The sequence below is a fragment of the Sorex fumeus genome, unplaced genomic scaffold, assembly GCF_029834395.1.
Source record: "Sorex fumeus unplaced genomic scaffold, SorFum_2.1 ptg000036l, whole genome shotgun sequence".
NCBI lineage: Eukaryota > Metazoa > Chordata > Mammalia > Eulipotyphla > Soricidae > Sorex > Sorex fumeus.
The window spans coordinates 17,539,298-17,554,465 of NW_026606093.1; the positions used below are offsets into that span (position 1 = coordinate 17,539,298).

At 41.3% G+C, this 15,168-nt stretch overlaps 1 protein-coding gene across 3 annotated transcripts in view; it reads left to right on the top strand.

The window, feature by feature from the left end:
- The window catches only part of MAP2K4 (mitogen-activated protein kinase kinase 4), a 177,900-nt gene extending 164,244 nt beyond the window's left edge, over positions 1 to 13,656 (top strand). For all 3 annotated transcript variants that reach the window (XM_056117815.1, XM_056117816.1, XM_056117817.1), the window contains 2 exons: positions 9,161 to 9,206; positions 11,072 to 13,656. In XM_056117815.1, the coding sequence (XP_055973790.1) occupies positions 9,161 to 9,206; positions 11,072 to 11,185 (160 nt within the window). In that variant the 3' untranslated portion in view covers positions 11,186 to 13,656. The remainder of the gene's footprint in view (positions 1 to 9,160; positions 9,207 to 11,071) is intronic.
- Positions 13,657 to 15,168: the final 1,512 nt, after the last annotated feature.

Genomic DNA, 15,168 nt, shown 5'->3' on the forward strand with positions numbered 1-15,168 from the left:
TGGAGTTTTGGGTATTGAAAAGCCTGCAACTTTACTATACTTTACTTTACTTACTATTATTTCTAGGAGTTTCTAGGAGTTTCTTGTATTGTTTCCTATTGTTTCTAGGAGTTTCTTGGTAGAGGTTTCTAGGAGTTTCTTGGTAGAGGTTTCTAGGAGTTTCTTGGTAGAGGTTTTAGGGTTCTCTAAAAATAGTATCATATCAACTACAAATAGTGAGAGCTTGATTTCTTCCTTTCCTACCTGAATTCCCTTAATATCTTTTTCTTGCTTAACCGGTATTGTCAGTACTTACAGTAATATTGAACAGCACTGGAGAGAGTGGGCATCCTTGTCTCATCCCTGATCTTAGAGGGAAGGCTCTCAGTTTTCCCCCATTGAGTATGATGCTTGCTGTAGGCTTGTGGTAGATGGCTTTAACTATATTTAGGTAATTCCCTTCTATCCCCATTTTGGCGAGGTTTTTCATCATAAATGGGTGCTGGATCTTGTCAAATGCTTTCTCTGCTTCTATTGATATGATCATATGGTTTTTATCTCTTCTTTTGTTGATCTAATGGATTATGTTGATTGACTTCTGAAGGTTAAACCATCCTTGTATCCCCAGGATGAATCCCACTTGGTCATGGTGTCTCATCTTTTTGATGAGTTGTTCAATTCTATTTGCTAGTATTTTGTTTAGAATCTTTGCATCCATGTTCATCAGGGATATTGGCCTGTAGTTTTCTTTTCTTGTGTTTTCTTTGTTTCCTTTTGGTATTAGAGAAATATGAGCTTCATAAAAACCAGAAGAGTTTCTGTTTCTTCAGTTTCCTGGAAAAGCTTGAGAAGAACTGGCACTAGATCCTCTTTCAAGTTTGGAAAAATTCACTAGTGAATCCATCTGGAGCTGGGCCTTATTTTTGTGGAAGACTTTGATTACGGTTTCAATTTCCTTTATGTTAATCGCTCTATTCAGGTATTCCAGATCTTCTTGATTCAACTTTGGGATATTATAGGAATCCAGGAATTTATCCATTTATTCTAGGTTCTCTTGTTTTGTGGCATACAGACTTTTTTTTTTTAAAATTTATTGAATCACTGTGGGAAAGGTTACAGAGCTTTCAGGTTTAGGTCTCAGTCATGCAAATATCAAACACATTTCCCTTTACCAATCTTATTTTTTACCATGAAGAACCCCAATAAAACCCCACCCCCACCCCTCCCCGTCCCTGTGAGGCAGATGAATTCTAGTTAACAATCTATCTGCTTTGATTAGATTCATTGTTTCAATAAAAGATTCACCAATATTATTTAGAGTTTACCCCCCCCCCCCCCCCCCCCAATCAGACTTGCTGAAAAAGCATTGTGAAGTGATTTTCTTTCTACAGCTGGGTTCAAGAATTAAATGTTGGTTTTGGATTTCTGCTATTTTACCTATTGACCCTGGAAGTATTTCTACTGAAAGTCAGATAGTTAAGAAATTGGTTTCTGTGCTCAGGAGTCGTGGCCGTGCTGGAGAGCCGCTCGTGGGGGGCAACTGGTGGCCTCGGTAGGGCGTGAAGGGCGGACCGGAACGCCCCCTTCCCATGAGGTTTTAGTCGTCCCCACACTCCCGGCTCATACCTGCTGTCCACAAGGCTCCCATGTGGCCGCCATCTTTCTTTCCAGAGAGGAGAGGGCGAATGGGGCAACATCCTTTCCCCTCCGGCAGACTTGATGGCCTGGATTAACGCATAGTCCTTTCACTTTTCTGCTCCAAGCTGCCGGGTTCTGCATTAAGTCCTTGTGCTTCTGGGGCTGTGGCTGTGCTGGAGAGCCGCTCGCGGGGGGCGACTGGTGACCTCGGTAGGACGTGAAGGACGGACCGGAACGCCCCCCGACCCATGAGGTTTTAGTCGCCCCCACACCCCCGGCTCATACCTGCTGTCCACAAGGCTCCCATGTGGCCGCCATCTTTCTTTCCAGAGGGAGGAGGGCGGAAGGGAGCAACACCCTTTCCCCTCTGGGCAGACATGATTGCCTGGATTAACGCATAGTCCTTTCACTTTTCTGCTCCAAGCTGCTGGGTTCTGCATTAAGTCCTTGTGCTTCTGGGGCTGTGGCCGTGCTGGAGAGCCGCTCGTGGGGGGCAACTGGTGACCTCGGTAGTGCGTGAAGGACGGACCGGAACGCCCCCCTTCCCATGAGGTTCTAGTCACCTCCATACCCCCGGCCCATACCTGCTGTCCACAAGGCTCCCATGCGGCCGCCATCTTTCTTTCCAGAGAGGAGAGGGCAAATGGGGCAACACCCTTTCCCCTCCGGCAGACTTGATGGCCGGGGTTAACGCATAGTCCTTTCACTTTTCTGCTCCAAGCTGCTGGGTTCTGTATTAAGTCCTTGTGTTTCTGGGGCTGTGGCCGTGCTCCAAACTTAACTCTGATTTTCAGGGAGAAAGATTGGGTGGTTTACTTCCCATTGATCACTTTGTATACAGAGAGATGTCGCGTGGCCGCGTATGCGGCCGCGCGGTTTTGAGAAAAAGTCCTAGTTCCCACATACTCGAGCTGTTCTTGTAGAGGCTTCTGGTCACCGGGTTTCCATCTGGGGGAGGCGGGATGCGGCACCTACCCCATCTGGGACAAGCCGGTGCTCTCGGCTCTTTTTGGAACCTGTTTTTTTTTTTTTCTCCGGGATCTGTGGTTCCCGCACCCTCCATGTGTTCCTTCTCTTAGGCTGAATGCTGCGGCATACAGACTTTCAAAGTAGTCTCTGATGATCTTTTGAATTTCTTTGGTTTCTGTTATGATATCCCCCTTCTCATTTCTGATTCAGTTTATTAGGGTTCTCTCTGTCTCTTTCTTTGTGAGTCTTGCTAGTGTTTTATCTATCTTGTTTATTTTCTCGAAGAACCAGCTCTTGCTTTCATTGATCTTTGGGATTGTTTTTTATTGGTTTCTATGTCGTTGATTTCTGCTTTAAGATTTATGATCTCTTTCCTTCTGCCTGATTTGGGCTCCTTTTGTTGATCCTTTTCTAAGCTCTTCAGCTGTAAAGTCAAGTTGTTTATGTGGGCCCTATCTTCCTTCCTGATCAATGCTTGCAGAGCTATAAATTTTCCCCCTAACACGGCTTTAGCTGCATCCCATAGTTTCTAGTAGTTCGTGTCTTCATTCTTATTTGTTTCAAGGTACCTTTTGATTTCGTCATTGACTTCCTTCCTAACCCACTCATTGTTCAAAATTGAGTTTTAATTTTCAGGTGTTTGATTTGGTTCTCCGTGTCTGTGTATGATTCACTTCTATTCTCAGTGCATTGTGGTCTGAAAAGATTGTTGATACTGTTTCTATCTTCCTGATTTTATTGAGGTATGTTTTGTGGCCTAGCACATGGTCTATTTTGGAAAATGTTCCCTGTGCACTGGAAGAGAATATATATTCTTTCATTTTTAGGTTGTAAATCCCTGTATGGGTCTATAAGCCCTTCTCTCTTCTATTTTTTTCTTTCAAAACCAATGTTTCTTGCTGAGGTTTGTTCTTATTAATCTATCCAGAGTTGATAAGGCGATGTTGAAGTCTCCGACTACTAATGTGTTGCTAGAAGTGTCTTCCTTAGAATCTTTTGCAGTTGTTTTCAATATTTAGCTGTTCCTTCATTAGGTGCTTATACATTTAAGAGTGTGATTTCTTCCTGTTGTACGTATCCCTTGATGAATAGAAAATGGCCTTCACTGTTCCTTCTAATCTTTTTAAACCTGAAATTCATGTGGTCAGGTACTAGTATGGCCACCCCAGCTTTTTTGAGGGAGCTGTTTGCTTGTGGGATTGTTTTCCATCCTTTAACGTTGAGTTTGTGCTTGCTCTGACTGTTCAGCTTAGTTTCTTGTAGGCAGAAGAATGTTGGGTTCTGTCTCTATCCATTTTTCCACTCTGTTCTCTTAATTGATGAATTTAGACCATTGACGTTGAGAGAGATTATTGTTACCGGGTTTTGTGTCATCTTTTTGTAAGGATCTGTTGTGGTTGTAGGGTTTGTTTTGTTTTATTGTAGCACCTTTAGCTCTTGTTTTAGGTTTGGTTTTGAGTCTGTGAAGTTCCTGAGCTGCTCTTTATGCAGAAAATAGTGTACTGTTTCTTTGAGTTTTAGTGAGAGTTTAGCTGGATAGAGTATTCTTGGTGAAGCGTTCATTTCAGTGAGGTTTTTATTTATTTATTTTTTTTACTGTATTCCACCATTGCCTTTGGGCTTGAGGGTATACTCTGATAGGTCTGCTGTGAATCTAAGGGGTGCTCCTTTGTATGTGATTTCCTTCTTTGACCTTGCTGCTTGCATTGAGTCTCTCTCCGTGGCATCCATCATTCTTTCTAACTATAATATTTCTTGGAGTGTTTTTGTTAGGGTCTCTTTTAGGTGGCACCGTTCGGGCTCTTTGAATCTGAATGACTGCATAGTCCAGCTCTGGGAATTTTTCAGCAATGATTTGTTTAACCGTGTTTTTTTTTTTATTGGGATGTTTCCCTGACCTTCTGGTACTCCAATGATTCTAATGTTGTTCCTCTTGGAATCATCTCCTAGGACTCTGTTTCGCTCGTCAGCTACTTTGAGATCTCTTGCCATTATTTGTTGTTGCCTGTTGGCTTGGTGCAACTTATCTTCCAGCTCACTTGATTCTGTCTTCAGCTGTGGCCATTTTACTGTTGAGGGTACATACTGAGTTTTTTACTTCATCTATGGAATCTTTAATTTGTGACATTTCTGTGTGTAGCTTTCCAATTTCTGCTCTCATTTCTTACTGAATTTTCTTGATTGCTTGATCCATCATTTCTTCCGTCCTTCAATTTACTGGATGTCTGTTTCACTCTTTCATTGAGTTCATTGTATATCTTCATTACTTCATATCTGAATTCTTTCTCAGAGAGGTCCCTATGTGAGTAGCACCTACTGAGGCTTCTGGACTCTTTTCAACATGGAAAAAACCACATGGGGATTTGCGTGTTTCTTCATGTTGGTGTGGAGGTATGGGTACTGAGGTGTTACATGAGATTTCTGGGTATGAGTAAACTACCTGTGGCCGCGTGAGTGTTTGCCGGCCCCAAATTAGGCCCCACCCACTTCTACAGAATCCACGCCCACTTCTTAAGAGGCCCCCCTCCCCCCATGCATATCTGGTGTGTGTGTGGGGTACAACTCCCCGGGGGGAAGAAGACCGACACAGTGTTGGAGACGAACAGGAAGACGGTATTCTTATATTTTTGATGTGTGATGTATCTGTGGTGTCATGTGATATCTCGTTGTTTTGATTTGCCTGTCTCTGATGTAAAGCATTTTCTTTCCTTTTTGGATCACACCCAGTAATCCTCAGGGGTTACTCCTGGCTCTGCACTCAGGAATTACTCCTGGAGGTGCTTGGGGGACCATATGGGATGCCGGGGATTGAACCCGGCTTAGCCAGGTATAAGGCAAACGCTCTACCTGTTGTTCTTTCACTCTGGCCATATGTAAAGCATTTTTTCATATGCCTTTTGGCCATTTGTATTTCTTTGTGGAAGTTTCTGTTAATTTCTTTTCCCAATTTTTTGATGGGGTTGATTTTTTTTCTTGTAAAGTTCTAACAATGCCTTATATATCTTTAATATTAACTCCTTAACAAATGGTTGTTGGGTAAATAATTTTTTCCATTTTGTGGGCTGTTTCTGTATCTTGGTCACCTTTTCTTTTGAGGTTCAGAAGGTTCTTAGTTTAATGTTTGTCATTGCTTTTACTTTAGTCAGTGGCATATCATCTTTTAAGAGGCCTTCATCTTCAGTGTCATGGAGGGTTCTGCCTACTTCATGCTTCCCTCCATGTATCTTATCATTCAGGTGTGATGTTTTGGTCATAAGTCCACTTTGTTCATGACATTAGAGGTCTGAGTTCATAATTTTGCATGTAGCTGTCCAGTTTTCTAGTACCACTGACCACTTTTTGAAGAGGCTTTCCTTGGTCCACTTCATATTACTTACTTTTTTAAAATCAAAGATTAAGTGCTCATATATTTGAGGGTCTGTGTCAAGAATTTCAACTCTCTTCTATTGATCTGCTTTGTAGTACAGTTTGAAATTCGGATAGGTGATGCCCCCATCTTCTTTTTCCCAAGCATAGCTGTTTGTGGGGGTTTATTGTTCCATATCAGTGTCACGAGTGTTTTACTTATTTCTTTTAAAAATGTCATGGATATTCTTATAGGGAACACACTGAATTTATATAGTGCTGTGGGCAGTATTACCAGTTTGATGATGTTAATCCTCCAGATCCATTTGCAGAGGCTGTGTCTATTTCCTTTTGTAATCTTTATTTCTTAAAGTAGTGTTTTGTAGTTTTCTTTGTATAGGTCCTTCACATGTTAAGCTGCTGCCAAGCTTCCTGATTTTCTAAGGCACAGTTGTGAACAGTGTTATTTTTTAAGTGTCTCTTCTCTTCCATCATTTTTATACATGAAAACCATGGTGCCTGCCACTTTACTATACAAATATATTGTTTCTAGGAAATTTTTTTAGCATCTTTAGGATTTCTAAGTATAGTATAATGTCACCTGCAAATAGTGAAGACTTCTTCCTTTCTTATCTCGATGCCGTTGATATCTTTATCTTGCTTAACTGTTATAGCAATTACTTCTAGTACTACATTGAACAGGAGTGGTTGAGATTGGGCAGCTTTGTCTTGTGCCTGATCTTAGAGGGAAGGCATTTAGTTTTTCCCAGTTGAGAATAATGCTTGCTGTAAGCTTGTGGTAGATGGCTTTTATTACATGGTGGAAAGTTCCTTGAATTACTATTTTGTTCAGAGTTTTTCTCATGAATGGGTGCTAGATCTTGTCAAATGCTTATTCCACATCTATGATACGATTGTATGATTTTATCTTTTCTTTTATGATATTGTGTACTGTATTCATTGACTTGTGAATTTTAAACTATCCTTGCATCCTCAGGATGATTCCTACTTGATCATGGTTTATGATATTTTTGTTTAGTTGCTGGATTCTATTTGTTAGTTTTTTTTTTTTTAAAGGATTTTTGCATCTCTGTCCATCAGGGATATAGGCCTGTAGTTCTCTTATTTGTGGTGTTTCTACCTTTGGTGTTGAATAGTAGTAGTGGAGTGGGCATTGTCTTATAATGCCAGTTCTTATAACTTATAATGCCAGTTCTTAGAGGGAAGGCCTCCTAATTTGAGTATTGAGTATGATGGTAGCTGTTTTGTGGTAAATGTCTTTGATTAAATAGAATAATTCCCATTTTTTTGAGAGTATCATGAATGGGTGTTGGATCTTGTCAAACACTTTCTCTGCATTTATTTATAGGATCATGCTTTTCATTTTTTTGTATTGATATGCTATATTTCTTGTATTGAAATGACATTAATTGACTTGCATATATTTATCATCACTGGTGGGGTTTCTATATTCCCTGTGTCTTTTTTGTTACTTTTTTTTTCCTATGTAGTTGTACTGCTATTTATTCAGCCACTGATTAGCTGATTAGCTGTGCATGAACTCCACCTTACTTATTTTTCATTTTTTATAATTTTATTTATTGAATCACTGTGAGAGCAGTTACAAAGCTTTCAGGTCTAAGTCTCGGTCATGCAATGAAACACCCATACCTTCACCAGTGCCCATTCTCTACCCCCAACAATTCCAGTATACTCCCATCTCACACCCTCACCCTACCTGTGGGGCAGATGATTTCCACATTATTCTCTCTCTACTTTGATCACATTCAATATTTTGACACCAGACCCACCATTATTATTTGAGATTTTACCCCAACACTCAGACCTGCTGAAAAGGCAACAGTAGACAATTTGTTTTCCATTGCTGGTTATGAATAACATATGATGTCGTGTGGCTGCAGTAATGGCCGCACGATTTGAAATTTCAAAATTTTAACACTTAAATCTGGAGGGATTTCTGTCAAAAAATGCTGGGTTCTGAGATTTGCTCCTGAGTCTCTGGGATCATAGCCGTTAAGCAGCTTGATCAGGAGCTAGAAAGGCCATTCCTGGGCAATGACTTGGGGTCTCATTGGGGTAGGGAGGACAGGACTGGCTCCACCCCCATCCCATGAAGCCCAAAATGTCTCGTCACTGCGGACCCAAACCTGACTGTCCAGTGGCCTCTGGAGGATGAGGGCCACCGAGCCACCAGGGGGAAGCAGGTGGAGGGACAATACCCTTTCCCCCCTGGGATGGCCCGGCGACAGTAACCTACTGCGTGGTCTGGACACATTTCTGCCAAAAGCCGCTGGGTTTCGAGATTTGTTTCAGAGTCTCTGGGATCATGGCCGTTAAGCAGCTTGATCAGGAGCCAGAGAGGCCGTTCATGGGCAATAACTTGGGGTCTCGTTGGGGTGGGGAGGACAGGACCAGCTCCACCCCCATCCCGTGAGGCCCAACATGTCTCGTCACTGCGGGCCCAAGCCTGACTGTCCAATGGCCTCTGGAGGATGGCGGCCACCGAGGCACCAAGGGGAAACAGGCCAAGGCAGGAAACCTATTCACACCTGGGTTGGCCCAGCACCTGTAACCTACTGCAGGTTGGACGCATTTCTGCCAAAAGCCGCTGGGTTTCGAGATTTGTTTCCGAGTTTCTGGGATTATGGCCGTTAAGCAATTCAATCAGGAACCAGAGAGGCAATGCCTCCAATTTTATAGCTGAACCAGAGGTGGTTTGTGGGTGTGTCTCCCACATACCTAACGTTTGGCCTTTTACTCTCTTGATAAACTTGGCCCCAAGTTTTTGGGGTCTGGCCAAAGGCACAGCAGCAATTTTGGGGTGTCTGGAAGTCTGAAGATGCCATCAGGCTGCTGATGCACTCGCCTCACAGGTATAGATTGACCTGCTGACGGCACCATACCCCCTCTTTTGTTACTTTGTATCTGAAGAAATAAACTAGATTCTACATAATGTTTTATTTGTGAAAAGAAAAATTCCTTGGTCAATGTGTTTCTACTTTGTGCGTGTGTAAGTGGGGGTAGTTGTTGGACCTCCTACAGCAATAGTCAGTGCTGACTCCTGGCTCTGTGCTCGGGGGTCTGGGGATATGTAGTTCTGGACAGAGTCCACGCTGGCTCCCTGCAGGGCTGCTGCCCTCCACACTGTACTATCTCTTTGCCCCAAATGTGTTTCCATTTTAGTAATGTAATTTTTATGTCGTTTCAGCCTTACGAAGGATGAATCCAAAAGGCCAAAGTATAAGGAACTTCTGGTGAGTATGAAACTTTCAAAACTGTAGGTATGTCCCATCTCTTATGCCGTTAGCATGCTGATCGGCCGAGCAGCTAGTAGATCTCTTTATTGATTTGTGGTTTGGCCTTGTTGAGTATTTTTTTTTAATATTTTAAAAGAATTTGTAAATGGAAAATTTATACTAAAAGTTTTTGTACTAATTCATTAGTTAGATATTCATGCAAAATTCCGACCTTGGTATGTTATAAAAATAATCCCAAAGAATTTTAGCTTTCACTTATACTGCATGGTCTAACATATGCATAACCCATCCATAATAGTTTATTATTCTTATTACGACTAACATACAAATATGTATCCTATAGCCAGTTCACTTTTCTTTGAAAGGTCTTGCTAATACCAAAGAAACTTGGATATTTCATTTTCAGTTTGTTTTAAATTTTGGCCCTGTGATTTATAAAACTTTTAATAACAGTTTTGGCTTCAGGGTTTCAACTCCGAACTTAGCACCAGTGTCAGCGTCCCTTCACCAGTGACCCATGGTCCTTTTCTCTCCCCACTTGGGTGTTTAATTTTTATCATAAATTTTTATTGAGTTTTATACTGGTATTAGTTTTTATTCTTTATGCAGATAATGTTGCTATACTGCTCCCCTCACCAGAGTACCGATATCTCCCTCCCACTGTGTCAGTCCAGCTCCATCTGCCCTCCTTCCTCAGCCCCCCACCTCTGCTCCCTGCCGTCTCCCGGCCCTCTCTGTGTAGACTCAGCTCTGAAGTCAGACTCTGGAAGGGTTTGTTTCATTAGTAGGGTCTATTCCCTTGTTTTATTTCTTTACATTTTACACATGAGCCTCAGCATCTGATATTTATCATTTTTCTTCTGGCTTTTCTGCCGTGACACTCTCTAATTCAGTGTTCCCAGAGTGAGAGACGCTGACCCCAGGTGCTTGAATGACCCGGTGAGGGAGGCCTGGGGTGCAGTGGTGGTAGGGGGGCAGTACTTTCTTCTTCGTAAAGAAGGTTCTGTCATTTTTGCCCAAGGTTGCTGTTATTTATTTATTTATTTATTTCCTTAAAAGTGGGCAATAGTTTGGGAAACTTTGTTCCATTTCATATAAAACTTTGGCATTTTAAACAGATTACTTGATGGATGTAGTAGTGGTTTTAGCAGAGATTAAAGTACTGTTATATAGTTATGGGAGTATTTTAAGAAGAGACCCACTTGTTTGTCACTCTTAGCATCTAGCTAGCTCTGCCAGATTTTTTTTTTTAAATGTAGGGGTACTACTATTTATTCAGCCACTGATTAGGCTGATTGAATTGGGCATGAACTGCACTCTGCCAGATTTTTTATCAAACTTTTGGCTAACCTCAGCAATGGCTGGAAAGATATCCAGTCAACATATTTTAAAAAATATGAAAAATAGTATAGAGATGGAGCCCAGAAAGGTGGGTTTGCAGAGCAGTTTGGCAAATCCAAATGGACATTAGTAGAAAAGCTTCTGTTGAGCATGTTGTGGAGAGGGGTTCAGGATTGAAATTGGATGTGTATTTTGGGGGTATATTGCTCATGGGATCCTTAATCACCCTCATACATACCAATTACATACTCCACTGCTAACCTGTTTCCCCAGGAAGACAGAAAAATTTTTGTAATATACTTTGGCTGCTTGTAGGGGGGGGATGGGATGTGGAACTGTTTCAGGAGTGCCAACACCCATTAGTATATCTGCATGAAATGTTTTGTACTTGCCTGTGCTAGAATACTCCACGCCCATATGCGGTTGGAAGTCTTCAGTTGCTGCTATATCACAGTTGGGAAAAGTTCAATGTGGCCTCTCACAAATATTGATCTTTTCTTCTTTTTTAAATTTTCTTGCAGAAACATCCCTTTATTTTGATGTATGAAGAACGTACAGTAGAGGTTGCATGCTATGTTTGTAAAATCCTGGATCAAATGCCAGCCACCCCCAGCTCTCCCATGTATGTTGATTGATATCGCTGCTACATCAGACTCTAGAAAAAAAGGGCTGAGAGGAAGCAAGACATAAAGAATTTCATCCCGTATCACAGTGTTTTTATTGCTCGCCCAGACACCATGTGCAATAAGATTGGTGTTCGTTTCCATCACGTCTGTATACTATGTCACCTAGAACGTGCATCCCTGTAACTCCCGGTCGATCACAGTGTTAGTGCGCTCAGAGAGACCTCATCCTGCTATTGTGATGAACCTTCATGAAATGTGGAAGTCAGTACGATCAATTTGTTGACTGTGATTAGATCACATCTTAAATTCATTTCTAGACTTGAACCCTGGAGACACAGCTCCTGGAATGGTGTTTTGTCAGACTTCCAGATACTGGAAGAACGCAGTGATGGATGTACTATGCCTGAACAGAGACCTGGGTTGAGTGAGAAGAGCATGCACAGCCAGTGAGACACATTGCCTTCTGGAGCTGGGAGACGAAGGAGGAATTTACTTTCTTCACCAAGTGCAATAGATTTACTGATTTGACATTCTGTTGCTTTACAGTCACGGTCGATGTTTGGGGATCGATGTGCTCAGCCAAATTTCCTGTTTGAAATATGTTAAATTAGAATGAATTTCTCTTTACCAAAAATCATGTGTTAATCACATTAAAATATTGAGACAGGACAGAATGTGTTTTCTTCTCCTTTACCAGTCCTACTCTTCATTGGTGAGACTCGGGAGTCTGCCATTTGTCAAAGAAGGTGCTGATCTAAGAATATTCATTCTCAGAATTCGGTATGCTGCCAACTTGATGTTTCATCTGCCACAAATCACCAGGACTGAAAGAAGAAAAACAGTACTGAGAGCAAAGTTTACAGATACTTCTAATTGTTGCTTACCGGAACAACTTGTAGCAGCTATGTATTTCCCCTTGTTTCCAAGCTTGATACTTTAGCCATCATAACTCACTAACAGGGAGAAGTAGCTAGTAGCAATGTGCCTTGATTGATTAGATAAAGATTTCTTGTAGGCAGCAAAAGACCAAATCTCAATTGTTTGCCATCTCTGGTACAGGTCCACAGTTTCTGAATCTCTTTTCTATCCATGTGGTCTCTTGCCACTGTGCGACTTTGGCTTAATCCAATATTTCAACCTCTTTTTCCTCTATTCAAAACCCTTATAATCACCAGGTATTCCTTGCAAGGAATTTTTAGCCCAGATTTCTTTACAAGCCCTAAAGTTTGAAAGGCTAAGAATCGTAAGACCCAACTAATGTGGTAAGTGATAAGCATTATTTTTATAGATACATTTGTGAGACAATAATCTGAAATGATGGTCATTTAGATAAGCACATCATCTGTCTCTAGCAAGTCACCATCATTTCTTGGAACTCTACAACTACAAAACAAAACAAAACAAAAAAAAAGGAAAACAAAACAAAAACAAAAAAAGGAAAGAAAAGAAAACCAATGAACCCCCTCCGTACTCCAAAACTTTGGGACAGCTTGAAGAGGCTATTTAAATCTACCTTTTTTTTTTTCCCCTGTGTTCCTCACTCACCCATTAGTTTCCCCCCGGCTTCCCAACCTTGAACATTAGGGTTTCCAATAACAGTTAATCAGCACTGTGAGAGGTTTAAGCACACTGGAATATGAAATAGTCATGTTTGAGATTCAGATATTTTCATTGCAGGACCAAATGGTGGCAAATAACGCTGTGTCTCGGGCCAGGATAACGGTCATAAATGCTGTTTCAAACGTTGGGGAGAATGGGTCTTTTTACAGTTAGATCTCTGTAAGGCTTGGAATTTAAAAATGATTTCTTTGGTCCACGTTCTGATTTGCCTGTTTTCTTTTCCATGGTATTCTAAACCTTAGACTTCCAGTGCTCGGAAAGGAAACATTGCTATGTGTCTTTCTTCAGCCACACCAAGCCATTATCCTCTGTTGCTCCCTGGGACTCAAGGAATTTCTCTGTCGTCACCTTCCCATCTGGCTCAGCATAGGGTCACTTATCACACACATGGAGATAAAAGCAATTCTGACTGTCCAGGAGCTAATCTGACCATATTATTGTGGAATACCACGTAAAATGGCAATTTTAGTGTATTAATTATAGATTATTATAAACTATAAATTTAAGGGCAAGGAGTTTATTACAATGTATCTTTATTAAAACAAATGGTGTATAGTGTTCACAAACTGTGAAATAGTGTAAGAACTGTACATTGTGAGCTCTGGTTATTTTTCTCTTGTACCATAGAAAAATGTATAAAAATTATCAAAAAGCTAATGTGCAGGGATATTGCCTTATTTGTCTGTAAAAATGGAGCTCAGTAACATTACTGCTTCTTGGAGCTTTGGAATATTTTATCCTGTATTCTTGTTTGAATTCCTCCTCTATTTAAAATATATACATGGAATCAAAGTGTTTATGTAATAGTTCTATCCTTTTGCCTGCAGGTCAGTTGTAATAAATCTAGGATGTGATGATGACTTTGTAATTTGATTTTCTGAAGTCTGAGGGGGAAATCAGGAAAATTCCATTAAAATATATGTGTATTTCATATTGGGAAAAATATTCTTCCTTTGGATGGGTTTAATGGTTTTCTTTATTTCTCTGCACATTCTTGAAATTACAGATATAACATTAAGCATCAGCTTTGCTTTCAGTTGAGCAGATATGATGCAGAACCCCTTTAACTTTGTTTTTGTTGGTTTCCATGACCTGCCCTGGCTTTCTTAAGCTAAAAGAAGGTTTTATTCTTTAGCTTGTGTCATGGGCTACAGCGATAGCACAGCGGGTAGGGCATTTGCCTTGCACGTGGTTGACCTGGGTTCGATTCCTCCATCCCTCTCGGAGAGCCCGGCAAGATACCGTGAGTATCTTGCCCCTATGGCAAAGCCTGGCAAGCTCCTCGTGGGGTATTCAATATGCCAAACACAGTAACAAGTCTCACAATAGAGACGTTACTGGTGCCCGCTCGAGCAAATCGATGAACATCGGGAGGACAGTGCTGCAGCTTGTGTCATATTAGATGGAATTTGTAAAATCCCAGCCTACATTGGCCTCTTGTTTAGTTTCCTGTCCCGTTCTCTTAGGTGCTACCTATGGCTGCTAAGTTAGCATTAGATATTGACTCAGGTTGCAGTGACTTAATGCTACCCTGACAGGTTGCAGTATCTATGAGACTTATGGGTCAAAGACCTGTAGAAGTTAGAAGTGGGAGATTTGTGAATGAGAGGACAATCAAAATGAACAACAAATAAGTCATGGAAATCTGGAACAACCAGGAGAACTTTAAGTTCTGAAGTTTTATCTGCTATAGTTATGTAATAGTAGTAGTGGTGGTATGGTGAGAGTAGTAATACTAGTAGTGCCTCCTAATCATTAATCAAGCCTGATTTGTTGATCAGACACTTTCAAGACCATAACCTTTTCCCGTGCTTGCTTCTGATCTCATCAAAATGCAAGAGAAATCATTATAGAGCCTGATATAGTAAGAATGACATTCTCTGGGAAAAGTGACTGTGATGATCCTGGTCACTGCAGCTGAGTCTCAGCAGCTGGAGGGAACAATACCCTGTGGAATTTCCCGATCCCAGTAAACATCAGCTGTGTGGCGTGCAGGACAGCCCAAGAGATAGTCAAGCTCACATGCTTTGTGAGTTCACTTTCTGTGTGTTAACCTCAGTTAGCCGTGCCCATGGTCATCCACAGTTGTATCCATTCTTTTATGTGTGAGGTAGAAACTGTCTTAGGGAAGTGAAATTGCTCCTCATATACCAGGGATTGGAGCTAAGATTCAGAGCCAGAGCTGCAACACCATGGGAAATTAGGCTAACTTCAGCGTTGTCAGAGAAGTGTTGTGGAGTTTAGAAGCAGAAGAGTGAACAGTGGTGGGAAATGCTCATTAATAAACCTCACCAAGGCCCCTTTTGCATGGTTGGCAGCAGTGTAGAGAGGGATTTACCATTAGACCTAGCCAGAAGCACTGCAGATCCTAT